Source organism: Microtus oregoni, unplaced genomic scaffold, assembly GCF_018167655.1.
Source record: "Microtus oregoni isolate MIOR12 unplaced genomic scaffold, Mior012 000021F_ref0000039, whole genome shotgun sequence".
Taxonomy (NCBI): domain Eukaryota; kingdom Metazoa; phylum Chordata; class Mammalia; order Rodentia; family Cricetidae; genus Microtus; species Microtus oregoni.
The window spans coordinates 14,832,349-14,848,311 of NW_024543080.1; the positions used below are offsets into that span (position 1 = coordinate 14,832,349).

The 15,963-nt window shown below is 37.9% G+C and overlaps 1 protein-coding gene across 27 annotated transcripts in view; it reads right to left on the reverse strand.

Moving 5' to 3' along the window:
• Positions 1-15,963, reverse strand: part of Adgrl3 (adhesion G protein-coupled receptor L3) — a 752,737-nt gene that overhangs the window by 281,714 nt on the left and 455,060 nt on the right. For all 27 annotated transcript variants that reach the window (XM_041671395.1, XM_041671374.1, XM_041671372.1 and 24 more), the window contains one exon: positions 14,137-14,937. In XM_041671395.1, the coding sequence (XP_041527329.1) occupies positions 14,137-14,937 (801 nt within the window). The remainder of the gene's footprint in view (positions 1-14,136; positions 14,938-15,963) is intronic.

A 15,963-nucleotide genomic window follows, 5' to 3' on the forward strand; every position in this document is an offset into this window, starting at 1 on the left:
TACAGATGACTACCATCAATATTTTAACACTACTTACTATGACTTATGTTTTCAAGTCTTGCTCAATATTGATAATTGACTTCTTCATTACCATAAATGTGCTATGAAGCAACACTACTGTCACAAAACTCTTAAAATGAATAAACAAAATTATGCAATATAAACAACGATACAGTTGCTCATTGTTTATAAAGTTCCACATATAATGACCAACGCTACAGCTACAATCAGTGAATATCATTCCTACTCACTGATGAAAAAAAGAGTCATTAGAGCTACTGACATCAGAGTTAGTGGGAGCTCATGCATCTTAGGCTGCAGCCCACACTGTATCGTTTCCTACAATAACCATAGATGTATCGTCAAATGATAATTCAAAAGAAGAAAAGGAGGCCAAAGGCAGGGTAAAAATAAACAGATGTTTTCATTAAATACAACCTTTTTGTCTACTGTGGGAGGACACTTAGAATTCCTGCACTCAAGAGGCTTAGACAAAAGAACCATGAGTTCTAGTCCAGCCTCGTCTGGGCTTCAACACTGTAACTGCCTAAAATTAATAAATGAATTAAATGTTATTTCATTGCATGCGACAATACTTTCATGGTCAATTTTAAAAATATGTGTATATACATACATATCTGATGCATACAAACACACACACACACACACACACACACACAGAGGATGTAGATATGGCTGCACTGTTATGGCTGCTCTTTCAGAGGACCTGAGTTTGCTCTCCAACATCCACAGTGGATGGGTAACAATTGCCAATAACTGCAGAGAATCTGACAACATCCTTTGCCTCCAAGTGTGCCTGCACGCATATGTGCGTGTGTCCACGTGTACACATACCCACACAGATTTAAAAATATGAATCTTGAAAAAACATATATGGTATTAGAGTCCCATAAATATAACAGAATGTTTAATTCACTTGGGTCAGGCTCAACAGCTGTTTCTGTTTTCAAAGAGAAAAATGAGAATACTAAAGCTGGACCAGAGTTTATGCATCATCCTGATTGGGGTGGCAGGCTCTCAGGATCTGTGTATCCACTGAGATCTCCCCTGGCAAGGAAAAGTGCCACTCACGCTGCTTCTGAGGAGGCAGAATAAATTAGCACGGACAGAAGGAGTGGTGGGTCTCAAGGCAGCAACACAACAGCTTAGAACAGTGTTTTCCCCACCCATGCTTAGGGAAATCAGTGAAACGGCTGGAAGAAAGTATCCGTCATGTGTGACACATTATATGTTAGTACACCTGCAAAGATTAGCAGCCGAAATGAAAAATTCAGGTTGTACTTAATTCAATTTTTCAGAATGAAATATACCTTTGCCTGAAAATATGGAGATGCGAGGATTTACCTGCGGTAAGCACGGAGCCCCACTGCTTACATTACAAAATACCTCCGACTACAGTAACAGCTCTAATTTGTCTTTCTGCCCACCCCTTACAACACTCTTCAAACACGCGAACAGAGCACGATCCTTTGCAGAGCTCTGCATGACTGCCTAGGCTCAGAGCGCTTCTCACTGTGCAGGTTTTCCCCAGCTATTCAAGGTGAGGATAAATGGCACCCTGCTTCGCCAGGACAAGCTCACAAAGGGACATGTCTACCCTGGATCAGGCTGCTGCTCTCCTCGCTGACAACCACCCAGACTGTAATTTCGTGAGAACACAAAGCGGGGCCATTTAATGAAACAAAGTGATGGAGTTCCTTGTCAGAGCTGCCTGAGCCCACAGAGGCAGCAGCATACACATGGCTCTACAGACTACTGATGGACTCAGACAAGTTCTCACGCTAAGGCAGAAGCGCTGCTCAAGTGTTAGGCACCTATAGTTGGGCTTCTTTATCTAACACAGAATCTCCTTTAAAAATATTGTTCTCAGGGTTCTCTTGAAGCAATGAATTCATGTTTTAGGACTCTGATGAGACACATTGCAGGGAACAGGTAGAGAATTGGCATTTTAACATGTTCCCAGAGTGACTTATATATTCTTCTTGTAGTGAGTTGGTAAATTGGAGGTTGTCAACCACATACAAAGACGATAGTCAAAAATAGTCACAGAATCCGGGCGATGGTGGCGCATGCCTTTAATCTCAGCACTCGGGAGGCAGAGACAGGCGGATCTCTGTGAGTTCGGGATCAGTCTGGTCTACAAGAGCTAGTTCCAGAGCAGGCTCCAAAGCTACAGAGAAACCCTGCCTTGAATAACAAAAAAACAAACAAACAAAAAGTCACAGGAAAAGAAAACGCCAAAATGCAATGGCATTATCATATCCTTTGTTAATCTACTAAGGATCGTGTTCTTATTAAGAATATTAAGAATTTTCAGTTTCTTGTTGAAAATAGATACTAGGATCTTCCCTCACAACTTCTGATTTAATCTAGGGTGCAATCCGACAGTTTAAATTTGTACCACATCTCCAGTGCATAATCTGAGCTCCATCTGACCACAGGGATAGCATGTATGTACTCTTTATGCATTCATACTTTTGTTACACAAAACATATGAACAAGTATTTCTATTTTGCCAACACATTTAAAAGAGTTGCTTCAATAAACGTGTTTGCTAGCCAGGCAATGGCGGTGCACACCTTTAATCCGAGCACTCGGGAGGCAGAGGCAGGTCTATCTGTGAGTTTGAGGCCAGCCTGCTCTACAAAGCGAGTTCCAGCATAGGCTGCAAAGCTACACAGAGAAACCCTGTCTTTAAAAACAAAAAACAAAACAAAACAAAACAGTGTTTTCTTTCCAAATGATTAAACAAAATTGCAATCCATAACCCTAGTAGCTCTCTACAGTTTTTGATATGAACATGACTTTGCCTGCCAACATTGGTTCCTTCATCAAAAACACTCACTGAATTGCCTTCAATGAACATACTAGTTCCTGGGAAGAGCTAGACTACAAAAGAGGCAATAATTACACCGATCTATGAGAAAATGAATGCCCTATCCTAGTAATTTTAGTATTAAACTAAAAGTACAAATTTTTAATTTCACAATGATTATAATAGTCGGCCTTCATTTCATTCAAATTGAACAAAAGTTTATTTATACTTAAGATTTTGTTTTTATCTTTTCCCTCTTTTTTGTCCTCATAATGGAATCAAATGCAAGCCACTGTGGCTTGAGAGTTTCACTATACTAAGTACTAGAATGCAGCAACAGAAGTATATCTGCTTTGCCAGTAGGACATTTAAATTATTTCATTATACTCTTTCTGTGGGAGTAAACTCAAGAACATGCTATGTGCTACTCCAGGACTCTCTAATCAAGAGATGGAAACAAACTCTAGCTAGCATGCTGAGGACTTTTAAAACTAGAATAGACTCTCTCAATCAAAATTTTATTTATTTTTGACTTTAGTTTTCAATGGTCAACTTCTCTCCAAAAATAGTAAATGAAAAATACCAGAAATAATTCATGATCTGTATTCCAAACCACTTGTGTTCCGGGGGTGAGAAACATCCCAGTTCTTCTACAGATCTGCACTGTATTTTTCCCCACTTGCCCAGTTTACCAGGTCAGCTAATATGACATCACAGTACCATGTCTATGAGACAGGTAATGTCTTCAAACCCCAGACCATATTAATGTATGTTGTGGGACAATGGTCTTGTACCCTGTAAAGATTTGCTACTTGTATTGGTTTAATAAAACACTGATTGGCAGGAAGTATACATGGGGCGACCAGGCAGAAGGTATAGGAAGGGCAACCAGAATAGGAGAATTCTGGGAAATGGAAAGGCTCAATCTGTAGTCATCATGGAGACAAAGAGGAAGTAAGATGAGAATGCCTCACTGATAAAAGGTACCAAGCCACGTGGCTAACACAGACAAGAATTATGTGTTAATGTAAGGTATAAGAATTAATGAGAAACCTGAACTAATAGGCCAAACAGTTTATAGTTTGATGTGGGAGTGTCATATATCAATCTGTTGATTTCATTGGTTAAGTAATAAAGAAACTGCTTGGCCCTGATAGGTTAAAACATAGGTGGGTGGAGTAAACAGAACAGAATGCTGGGAGGAAGAGTAAGTGAGCTCAGAGGCCATGCTCCCCTCTCCCGGGCAGAAGAGACATGATGAAGCAAGCCGCCAGGTCAGACATGCTGAATCTTTCCCGGTAAGACTGGTGCTACACAGATTATTAGAGATGGACTGATTGGGATATGAGAATTAGCCAGTAAGGGCTAGAGCTAATGGGCCAAGCAGTGTTTAAAAGAATCCAGTTTCCGTGTAATTATTTCGGGTAAAGCTAGCTGTGCGGGAGGCCGGGTGCCAGGAACACAGCCCATAGCTCCTACTACAATAGTTAATATAAACTTCTGTGTGTTTCATTGGTACTGAATAACTGCAGGACAGAGCGAGACAGAAACCTCTGTAACAAAAGTATATATTTTTTTATTATTTGTTATCAATTTCCTACTGTGCCCAAATCATACATTAATGTCATCACCAATGTGAAGGCATAGGGAAGACAAAGTTCATGTAGAATTTGGTGATATTTGTGAATTCTGCTTCTACATGGGTTGTTTGAATATAGTCATCATGGATGAGATGAGTGCTTCCCAGTTATTTTATCCTTAGCCCAAATAAGAAAACATCAAAAATAGGGCCAGGCCCTTTCTTTCACAACTATTTCCTCAATAATATTTTGTCATTTTTTATTTGTTCGTTCAAATCCCAAAAGGGACCTTGTGATTCCTAAGATACTTTACCCTATCATCTTTTTTATAGTCTTCCATTTTCATCAAATGTAGTATTAAAACAAGGAACTTCAAACAGTCTTCTTTGGTTTTATGTATACCATTCCTTGCTGAGGCTCTTTTTCCATAAAAAAATAAACTAAGAGCAAAGATGTATATTCTTTTGTCTCATTAATATGCTCTTTGGTTATGAAATCTCAGCAGATAATTTTGAAAGGGAAAAAAATTCTCCTATGTAACTACACCTAAATTGTTTTCAGAAACGTCTCCTATGTAACTATAGCTAAATTGTTTTCAGAAATGGTTTATATGCTTCACATTAAATTATAAATAAATACGCATTCCTCACATTGTCCTTAATCGTTTTATTAACCTTAGTTGTTCAGTTAAATCAGCCTTGGAAAGTAATTTTTAACAAGGAAAAGTACATGGTAGCTCATTACTTCCTTGTAAAGAAATACACCTCATTCATTTACTGTCCATTTGAACACCAAAAGAAAAATAAGTTTATTATCTTTATATTTCTATCTTCCTTGTTCTTTATGCATTTCTCTATTATAATTTTTATCATTTTGCCAATTTTGTTCAAACATAATGAGCATGAAAGTATAGTTAGTAATGCATCTGAATTCAGAAAATGGATATAACATGCTAAGTAGGTCTAAATCTAATAAAGATCTAGTCCTCAAATCTCTAAAGTCCTTCAAATTGCTCAGAATCTCTGCAAAGTTTCCAACTAATCCTTCTAATCCTTCAATAATTAAATCTGCTTCTTCAAGTATTTCCAAGAAGCTACCACATCACTGTACTCCATTTCACAAACCACACTATCGTCTTTTAGGCTGCGTGCCACGGGTAAGTTTTGAGATATAAATATAAAAGCATCACATCTTTATGATTCCAATTGAAGCGTTTTTGAAACTTACATCTACATTTGATGTCGATGTAATAGTCTGAGTTACATGGGACCGATAATTTTCTAGTGTTTCTAAGGTATGTGAAATCTAGAAGTTATCCAGGTCTGGAGGGTGTTCGAAAATAGCAGACATGTTTGCTTGCCTTCACTCTACATTAGCTTTGGTATATTCTTGCACTGGCTACTTCACCTTATTTACTTTGACTTAATTCTTCATACGTATAATCTGTCTGACCTCCCTTGCATTTGTTATGACTGCTCATTCTTCTAAAGCATGGATGGAGGCAACATGATGAAACTGAACATCAGATTGACTAGACTGACAAAAACTGCATACACAGCTAACTATTTCTTGCATTTATATGTTGCTAGTATTTTTCTGGGTAAGATTATTTTTAAAAGATTGAATTTTACAGGTAAAACATTTAGTTGATGAAACACTTTGCAGAAAAGGTAAAAGAGAGTTTTGGTTTGTACCTTCAGCAATATTCATAGATAGACAGTATTTGTAAATTTGTCCTGTTACATAAAGAGCATGAAGAGATACAGCACTCTTCCAAAGCAAATATAAAGAAATATTCTCCATTTGTTTCAGAGAGATCTGATAACAGGTCTCACTCTATAGAACCAGACAATAGTACAGCTTTTATCTATCTACCATTTATATATCTTAGTTATGTCATTTATCAAAATTATTGGAGACTTTAGATTTCTAGTGGAAAAACAGTTACTAAGAAAGAAGTAGATCTGTACTTTAAAAGTCATGTTTGCAAGCTCTTATCTAAGGTTCTTGGCTATCACTTCAAATATTTCAAATTGGACATTAAGCAGGTATCATCAGACATAGCAATTTTAGCAGCTCATATGTAATGTAGCAGAGTCTGCTTCATCTGTGCTAGTATGGCCAGAAGGATGGGATTAAGGGCACACCCTCCCCACCTTCCTATTCAGCAATCACACCCTTGCTACTGTTGCCAAACATCACAGGAGGGCTCATATGGAGCTGCAAAATCACTTCAGTTCCACCTGCCTGCCCTCTGGTGGACATGCTAATGAGCAACGCAACAGCTCCAGAAGACACAGCTGGAGTGTGCATGAGAACACTCGTTCGGAAAGAACTCGTCTTTGTATGTCCCTGAAGGTTCAGCGTAGAAATAATTTTCATCATCTTCTAAAAGGTATTCATTTATTGGAGACTTCACTTTGTAGGAAGGAAAGGAATCCTGCATCCATGATTCATTGTGTCAGCAGCACCTCTACTAGGAAGGTCATTTAGACGTCAGATTCATAAGAAACACAGGCTGTGTGCACCTGTAGAGAGTGAGGCATGGCTTTGCTTTTTAACCAAACTAGAGTTTTTATATTCAGAGTCTGAAAAGCAGATGGTGTCATTCTCCAAAGTTTAACCCTTAGTGGTAAGGGAAAAAAAATACAAGAAAGGTAAAAATTGTGGAAGAGAATTCGGCTGACAAGTTTTCTCTGTACTTCCTGGGAATGCAGCAACAGCCATGTCAGTCAGCAGCAGCTGTCACCACCGGCAATGAAGAAGCCTGGGAAGAATGGGAGGGCGTTCTCCCACACAGGGAAACAGCTGATGAGCAAAATCTCCAGCTGGGGCTGAGATTAGCAACAAGTTGTGGAGTGTTTTCCTTTTTGCAGATTTCGCTCGGCTTGCAAAGATGGAGGTGAAGCAAACTTTGGAGATGGCAAGGCATCTCAAGTGGAAGTGAGAACTGATCCCTAAGAGGACGAGTCTGGTGGAGGAAGCCTGTGTTTTCACACCCTATTTCCTGTCTCCAGTACACCCCATATAAGTAAGCTATTCAGCTAGCAGATTCAGCTGCCTATCCAACATGTGACACTTTCAAAAATGTTCAGGATGCTCTGCCCAGCACTCATATTACTCAGCTGTCAAAGTAAAGGGCTCAGATATACGATGGGAAAATTACATTCTAACGAGGTGTCATGTGTGTTTAAAGTTCTTATTCATCACGACATAGCCAGAGCTTTTGCGGGAGACACAAATGCACTAATTAGCATATTATAAGGACAGAAGGTTCACCTAACAATCTGCATTGTTCAGTGGCTGTGCTCAGACTCTGTGTTGTTGCTTTAGAGCCTGCTCTCTTCAGCGTAAAGCAGAGATGCTCATTTACATAATCTCTAGGGCTGCCTGCGAAATTGTGGGTTGTGTTTGGAAAGAGGAATGCGCTAAGCTTGTAACACCTGTCTTCAGCATTCCTTCATTAGGACTTACCGTCTCATGTGTTTGTCACCCATGCCCAACAGTGAACTTTTGTATCTTAGACACAGTAAGTTAGAGACATTTTCAGGCTAGGCATCTCTCTTTGTGTAACTAGCTTGATTTTTCTTCTGAAGGCAATGTTGGGAAATGTTTGTATATTTGACAAGGGATACCTAGATTTTTATATGAATAGTTTAGGACTAAATGGTGAGAGTCAAAGGAAACATCTCACCAATCAATCCACTGCAGTAATAAATATTGATTTTAGCACCAAGTGGTTTGGGAGGAAAAGCAGCTAAGAGTGAGAGCAATGACTAAAGCCAGTGAGACAGCTGGGTGCCCAATGACAGGCTTAGAAATATGATTCCCATATCAGAGTAACTCAAACCATCTATGAAATAGTCAAGTGTTCCTAGGAGAAGGCTAATGGACAAGGTCGACAACAGGTGACTGAGGTAATGATGACGTTTGATATGAGAGGATATAGACAGGCAAAAAATACATTCTGGAGAAAATTCTAGACTTAATAGTTACAGGCCTGGGACTCTGCCCAACCCAGACAAACAGGCCCTTCACACCCAGTTTAAACTCTACCATGACTGCTGAAAAAGGTTTCTTTTACAGGTTACCCAACAATGAGTCTCTTGTTTTCACACAAAATGCATTTTCAGTAGAGGGCAACCACCAGCCAACATTAAATATAAGACAGTTTTCATTTTCTTTAAGTTGAAGGAGTCTGTGCAACCTGTTAACTGGAGATTTTTCATAACAAAAAATTCTTTAAGCAACTGAATACTTTCTGCCGTATTATAGGACCACGGACTTTAATTTCTCTCAATTGCTTTTGCAAGAAATTATATTAGGTGTTAATTTGCTTTAGCACTCCTCTTTTACATGAGCTCAACTTATTTTTAAGTTGTTTACTTATTTATTTATTTAATGTGAATGGGTATTTGGTCTATTTGTATGTCTGTACACCACATACACGTCTGGTACCCACAGAAGCTAGAGAAGAAGCCAGATGCCTTTGAAATGGAGATCCAGAGAGTTGGTACCGGCTGTGTGCATGCTGAGAATCAAACCTAGGTCCTCAGGAAGAGCAGTCAGTGCTCCTAACTGCTGAGCCACCTCTCCAGTCTCTAAACATTTTTTTTAATATTTATTTATTTATTATACAATATTCTGTCTGGGTGTATGCCTGCAGGCCAGAAGAGGGCACCAGACCCCATTACAGATGGTTGTGAGCCACCATGTGGTTGCTGGGAATTGAACTCAGGACCTTTGGAAGAGCAGACAATGTTCTTAACCTCTGAGCCATCTTTCCAGCCCCCAGTCTCTAAACTTTTACACATGATGAAGAAGTGGAGGTGGAACTGGGGAGGATGTCAGGACTTCATATAACTTCCAGGTAATAGATGCTTTAGGCATACACTGAGAGGACCAGCCAGGGATTGCATGAAAAACATTTTCATTCTCACAGTAGACTGAACAAGCAAGTATAGAAAATTTCATTTACTCATGCATTCCTGATATCCTTCAGGAAATCATTATGGAACATCTATTGTTTATCAGTCAACAAAGACTATAGACAGAAATGACTAAACAATATCAACGAGCATATCTCAGTGTGAATCCAAGTGTTATTAACATGCCTCCAAAAAAGGTTTTTGTATTTGGAGATTATACACATTGAATTCCTTAATGTGAAGCATATCACATTATTAATATTTCTAAAGAAATGGTTTTCTGATCTAATTGAATGCTTAAAATGAATATTAAATAGCACCATCAGTGCATATTTCTAGCTATCTTCACACTAATTTCATACTGAAAAACCACACGAACACTGACAATTTTGTATTTGATAAATGCCTAATAAACGAGCAGAGGTTAACGTTCTGAAACTAATGTTTTCTGAGAAAAACGAGAAACAAACATTAAACTTCTAAGGTTTTCTAAGAAGAATAAACCCTAACTATATTCTCAAGAGATCTTCACTTATAGTCTAAATTGAGCATTTGAATTAAAATTTTATATGAGTTGATTAAAACTAATTTCTTTACATACATATTGCTGAAAACAATCTGTTTCACAGAGATTTTCCGTTGGAGAAGAAAGCAAACATAGACGTTGTGTGAAGGGACTAAACAGAGTCTTCCCACTCTGTGCTTGAGAATTAATTTACTGCTGGGAGATGAGGAAAGGATTAGAATTGAAAAAATGGCTTCAACACGTCATAGAATAGTTCCGAGGAGAAAAGAAGGCACTGACACCATTCCTAAAACTGCCTCATAAACTAGACACAACACCAAAGCAGTGGCCACAGAGATGAACATCTTTCTATTATAAATACATAATATGGGTAATAGTTACCCTGCAGCAATCAGACTAAGATTCTTAATGTATCAAATAAACATCATCTAATTAAAGTTTAACAATATATTACGCTAGACATGATTTTCCTATTCCACAGTTGTCAAACCCAAGACTGAAACTATGGATAATCAGACAAGAAGCCAGGGTAGGCCGGGCGGTGGTGGCCCACGCCTTTAATCCCAGCACTTGGGAGGCAGAGGCAGGCGGATCTCTGTGAGTTCGAGGCCAGCCTGGTCTACAAGAGCTAGTTCCAGGACAGGAACCAAAAGCTACAGAGAAACCCTGTCTCAAAAATAAAAAAAATAAAAAAATAAAAAAAAAAAAGCCAGGGTAGAATTCAAAGCCAGATCCTTAGACTCTCGTGTTCAGGTTCAAAGGCAGATGTTGCCTATTGGGAAGCATGGTTGAGTCTCTTTCTATAGATTCAAGAGAGGAATGTTTGCACTTTATCTTCCCAGAGTAAGTCTTGTGTGGTACAGAATAGTTTCATACAGCAAAAATAAGACAAAAGTAACCCTTTCCATGAAAACTTGAGAATTCTACCTCTTGTTAACAAAACATAACATAAATTAGAGAAAAATCCTCAGTTGAATACCAGCAGACAGCAAGTACATTTTGCCTTTGTTCTTTCCCCTTTTCTACTTCTCCCTTCCTCCTTCCCTGCCTCCCTCCCTCCTTCCCTCCCTCCCTCCCTCTCTTCCTCCATTCCTCCTTCCCTTCCATTTTTGGCCCTATACTATTTTCTTTAAATTGAGATTTTTGTATCCAGACACAGAAGATCCATAACAAAAATGACAGTACGAATTCACACCAGGCAGCTGCTTTGAAAAACACCAGTGTAATTTACTCTGAAAAATACCCAGCTAAAGCTGTTTTTTGTGGAATAAGATGAACAGCTCCTATTAATGCTAATTGAAATCCTCATATCCACACATACCATGCATAAAATTTACTTCTACAGTCATTCTTTCCACCTCTAAATTGCAGTAGGTCCAATGCCAGAGTACTACCTTTTTAATTTGAGCATCCATGCATGCAAATTGGTACTTTTTTGGTGATTATGTTGACAAATTCAATACAGGTGAAATTCCACTGTTTGTAAAGTGGACAAAGTTTTAAGTGTGAACATTCAAAAACAATGAAAACCAAATCTCTTTTCTTAAAAGAGTCCAATTAAAATGAAATCTATCATTTCTTAATATCTTTCTCTTCACAAACAGCATCTTAGAATGTGACACTAATACATGCCATCAAGATGGCCCATATTTTAACTCTCATAAGCAGAGAAATAATTTTAAATGAGAAGTACATTTTTCCTTATATAAACAATTAATGCAATTCTTATCTATATATAAATATATGTATATTTCTGTTTATATATGTGGAGAGATTATATACACACATGTATAAAGTTTTTGGGTGCATACCAGACATATTTTGGGCAAGTGTCTAAATATGTTGAAATGAAGGTCCAGTATTCTTCAAGGTTAATTTATAAAGTCTGGATGAAGAATTGTGTTAACTGGGTGGTGGTGGCACATGCCGTTAATACCAGCACTTGGGAGCAGATTTCAGTGAGTTTGAGGCCAGTCTACAAAGCAAGTTCCCCAGAACTGAGTCTCAGAGAAACTCTCCTCTAAAAACAAAACCAAAAATAAATAAATAAATGAATATAAATGTGTTTATTAATACTTTGAATTACTATGAATACTAGTAAATTTTAGAATGTTATTCAGATAAAAATAGGACAAAATCTATTAGTTCAATGAAACTTGAGATGTTATTGCCCCTTTATTCTTGCACTACAAACCAAGAATAAAATATGTTTCCACTAGGAATTACTCCATGCCACAGTGGAGTAAAGCAAAAAGATTACATATTATTCATAAACAGTATGATCACAGAAAAATACAAATTTTCATTTAAAAAGGTCAGATCTGTGAGATACAGACTCCACACAATTCTCCAAATTATTGATTGTGTCTGTGTTCTCAGCTGAGAAGCGCTGAGTCTGAGTCTTACCAGCATGTCATACAGCTGGGAATGTCGTTTTGGAGTTATCGTTTATCTTTTGAGAGAAGCTAGAACTTGTTACTAGAGATGCTGCAGCCAGAGACTTCTCATTGTAGAAAAGTTAATTCGACATAACATCAGCATTGCTAATTGTGGAAAGACATGACATCACTGATTGAAGATCTTTAAGGATTAGAAAAGATGCTACCAAATTTGTCAGTTTCTTCGAGGAAGAGGTGGAAAGCCATTATACATTTGTGCATTTAAAATAAGCCGATTGTAATCTGGTTTCTGGTGTTATCATGTCACAATTGCCTTGGTTGAAGAGCAGAAGGAGGGAGAAGGTGAGCAAGGAAGTCAGGACCCCTGCTCTCTCTTAGGACTGGTGGGGGAGGGAGGAGAGTGAGTGGGGGAGCAGGAGGGCAATGGGAGGAGGGGAGAAAGTGGAAATTTTTGAATGGAAAAATAAATAAAAATAAATAAAATAAATAAAAAAGAAAATAAGCCAATTATGCTCCATTTCTATAAAACACTATATTAAAGTCTGCGAAGAAATTATGATCAGACATGTTCATAATACAAAGGTGAATGAAGTTAGCTCATCAGTTCTCTATGAGAACTGTGTGTAAAGGGTTAAATTAGACAATAAAATCGCATGCTCAGAAGGGTATGGCACATAATTCAGAAAATGAGAAATACTAACAACTAAACTCTTTTAATTTATTTTTGATTTTTTTCAAGACAGGGTTTCTTTATGTAGCCCTGGCTGTCCTGGAGACAAGGCTGGCCCCAAACTCAGCGATCCATCTGCTTCTGCCTCCCAACTGCTGGGTTTAAAAGCATGTGCCACCACTGCCCAACAAAAACTAAACTCTACTTGAAATAAATAATTTATTTTTAATTACTATATTACTACCAAAATTCATACTCTTCTGTGTTTTCCAGTATACGTTAACTTGGACAACAGTACTATGGCATGTTACAAAATTAAACTTTTACTGACTTATTTTTTAGCATACTTTTGAGATAATGTCACAGACTGAGGCCTACGCTTGACTAGAATTCCACATTACTTAGACTGGCCTAAATCCTTGGCAATTTTCCTGTTTCAGCCATCCAAGTGCAGAGATTACAGGCATGAGCCACCATGCCTAGTAAAAAAGATCTAATAATAAAAAAAATGAAAATCATTAAAGATTTTTACAATCATCTTTATATAATATTAAAAGTCAATAGTGGGTTCTGGAAGAGGGAAACATTTAAATAATTGAAATTAAAGATTATCTCAGGCTTAAACAGGACAGTGTTTTGAATTATTGTCATTCATTAAAACATGTGAACTGTTGTACTTATGGAGTTACTATTAAGTTTGCTGAGACACGTACTTTCAACTAATTCCTGCTTCCCTGATGGTTGGTCTTATGCAATGTACTTTGTTGGGTCAAGTTGTTGGCACCTAGCTCAAGAAAGCATTATGCCAAGTTAACATTTTGATATGTTCCAAATGGAAAAAGATATTCTCAAGAACATTCCACAATTAATGTGAAAGAACAGCATACAATATAAGCAGAAATTTTATCTATTTCATTATGAAAGAAGTAACTATATGATATCTATATAACTCAATATCTCACTATATATCTCAAAGAAAGCAGGATGATGTAGGAGTCGAACTAGATAAGGGACAGAGTCAATTTCTCATAGGTCCGTGTTCTTAGACAACAACCAACCTTTCCAAAATAAGCACAGTTAATATTATGTGTTAGATACTCAAGTCAGAAGATTGCATAGGGAATTAAAACTTCATGAAACAGCTTATTGAGAACAAATAGTAGTTTTTCTCTGAAAACTACCCCAAATCAAACTTACCTGATCTACTATCCAGAGGTCCAAAGTCCAAAGAGTATTTCACAACATGGTAGTTATTCCACACATAAAGCAGATTGTCCCTGGGGTTGTAATCCACAGCTGCGATGTACTGGTAGGAATTAGGAAAGGGTACATCCACCAGGCTATCCTTGCTTTGGTCGGTGTTGTAAATGTAGTCAATCTTATTACCAGTGGCCTCATTGTCATCATCCTCATATACAGATTTGACCACATACAGAATCCCACAAATCATAAACGCGTTAGAAGCTGACCTTTTATCATACGCCGTGTCCCATGTCCCCTCAATCCGTAGGGTATAAGGGTTCAACTGGCTAATGACAATTTTGCCATTGTTTTGTTCTGTTGCATAGATTACCCATAATCCATTTTCATCCACTGCCAAGTCTATGTCAGATTTGCCACCCCATCGGTATGGGGATGTGTCATGGTAATTGGCGTTTGCTATGATCGCCTCTCCACTCTTTATCCTAGTCCGTAAATCAAACTTTACTATGTTCCTGGTACGTTCCTTGTTGAAGAACAGGGCACCATCATATACTACAAATCCAGTGCCATCCACTCTGTGAGGGAGCTTGTAGGTCGTTGTTGGCCTTCCAGCAATGAAGTCATCTTTGGATGAATACTCTGTCAGGGTATCAGTTCTGTAGGGGGTCCAGGGCATATAATAAATCTTGTCGGAAGCCTGTAGAGGGTCTTTGCACCATGCCCCAGATTGGTGGTCCGATTCAAACAAGTGTTCACTCTGGTACACTCCTTTTAGCAGTCCAGGACAAAGAAAAACTGTCAGGAGGGAAAGTTATAATAACAAATATATTAATTGAATCTCCTTTTGTGTGTTTTCATTTTTAGCAAACAGAACACAACTCCAACAAGCGATACCCACCACCACTTATATTGTGGCATTACTGTTTGTTATACAAAGCATTTTTCCACATTAATTTTGTATTTTTGTCTTCAAACAATTTGATGTCACTTGTTGGAAAAATGTTAGCCTTTTCAGAAGCAGCTGTGCTTTTCTGAGTTTTTCCTTTACAAACACATATTTTGGTGCATGTCTGAAGTGTAGCATATGTCTATGAGTTCTATAGACATATTACCAAGTACCAACTTTACACATGATGCTTTTTTAGTTCAATGAAGAACTGTATCTCATTTGAAAATGATAATCCATTGTTTCCACTCTGATGAAATTGACGGTTTGATAATTATTAATCATGAATAAATTGATATTCCACATTATTATCATTTGAATAAAGGAAAAGAAAAGATCTGCAACACTGGCCACTGAATCTTCCAGCAAAAAAAGGGGGAGGGGAAGGTGGCTCTCAAAGCTGTTGCAACACACACAGAGCATGCAACCCATTCAATTAAAGATGAGTGATGGATGGATACTGGAAGGAAAAAGAGAAAGGGAGAGAAAGAAAGGAAAGGAAGAAGAAGAGAAGAAGAAAGTGAAAGGTTACAGAAAAAAAACCCAGGATCTAGATTTTAATCAGTTAAAAACGTCCTGTTAAGTACAGTATTACTGGAACTTAAAACCATGTACCTTTTACTGTTACATGAGAAAGGCATTGAAAAAAAAAAAACAAGATTACTTGCTATAATTTTGCTGCTCATACTTCAGAAGGAAAATGGACAGGAATCATTCTATTCTTTTTGTTGTTTAGTATAACTCACTGAAGAATATTGTCAGTTTGGTGGTAAGAAAGCTGGGCAGGGCCATCTGAAATGAAGGGACTACAGAACAACGTTTCCCAAAGGGTGGTTCTTGAAGCGGCTGTGGCACAGCTGCACACAAGGAAAAAG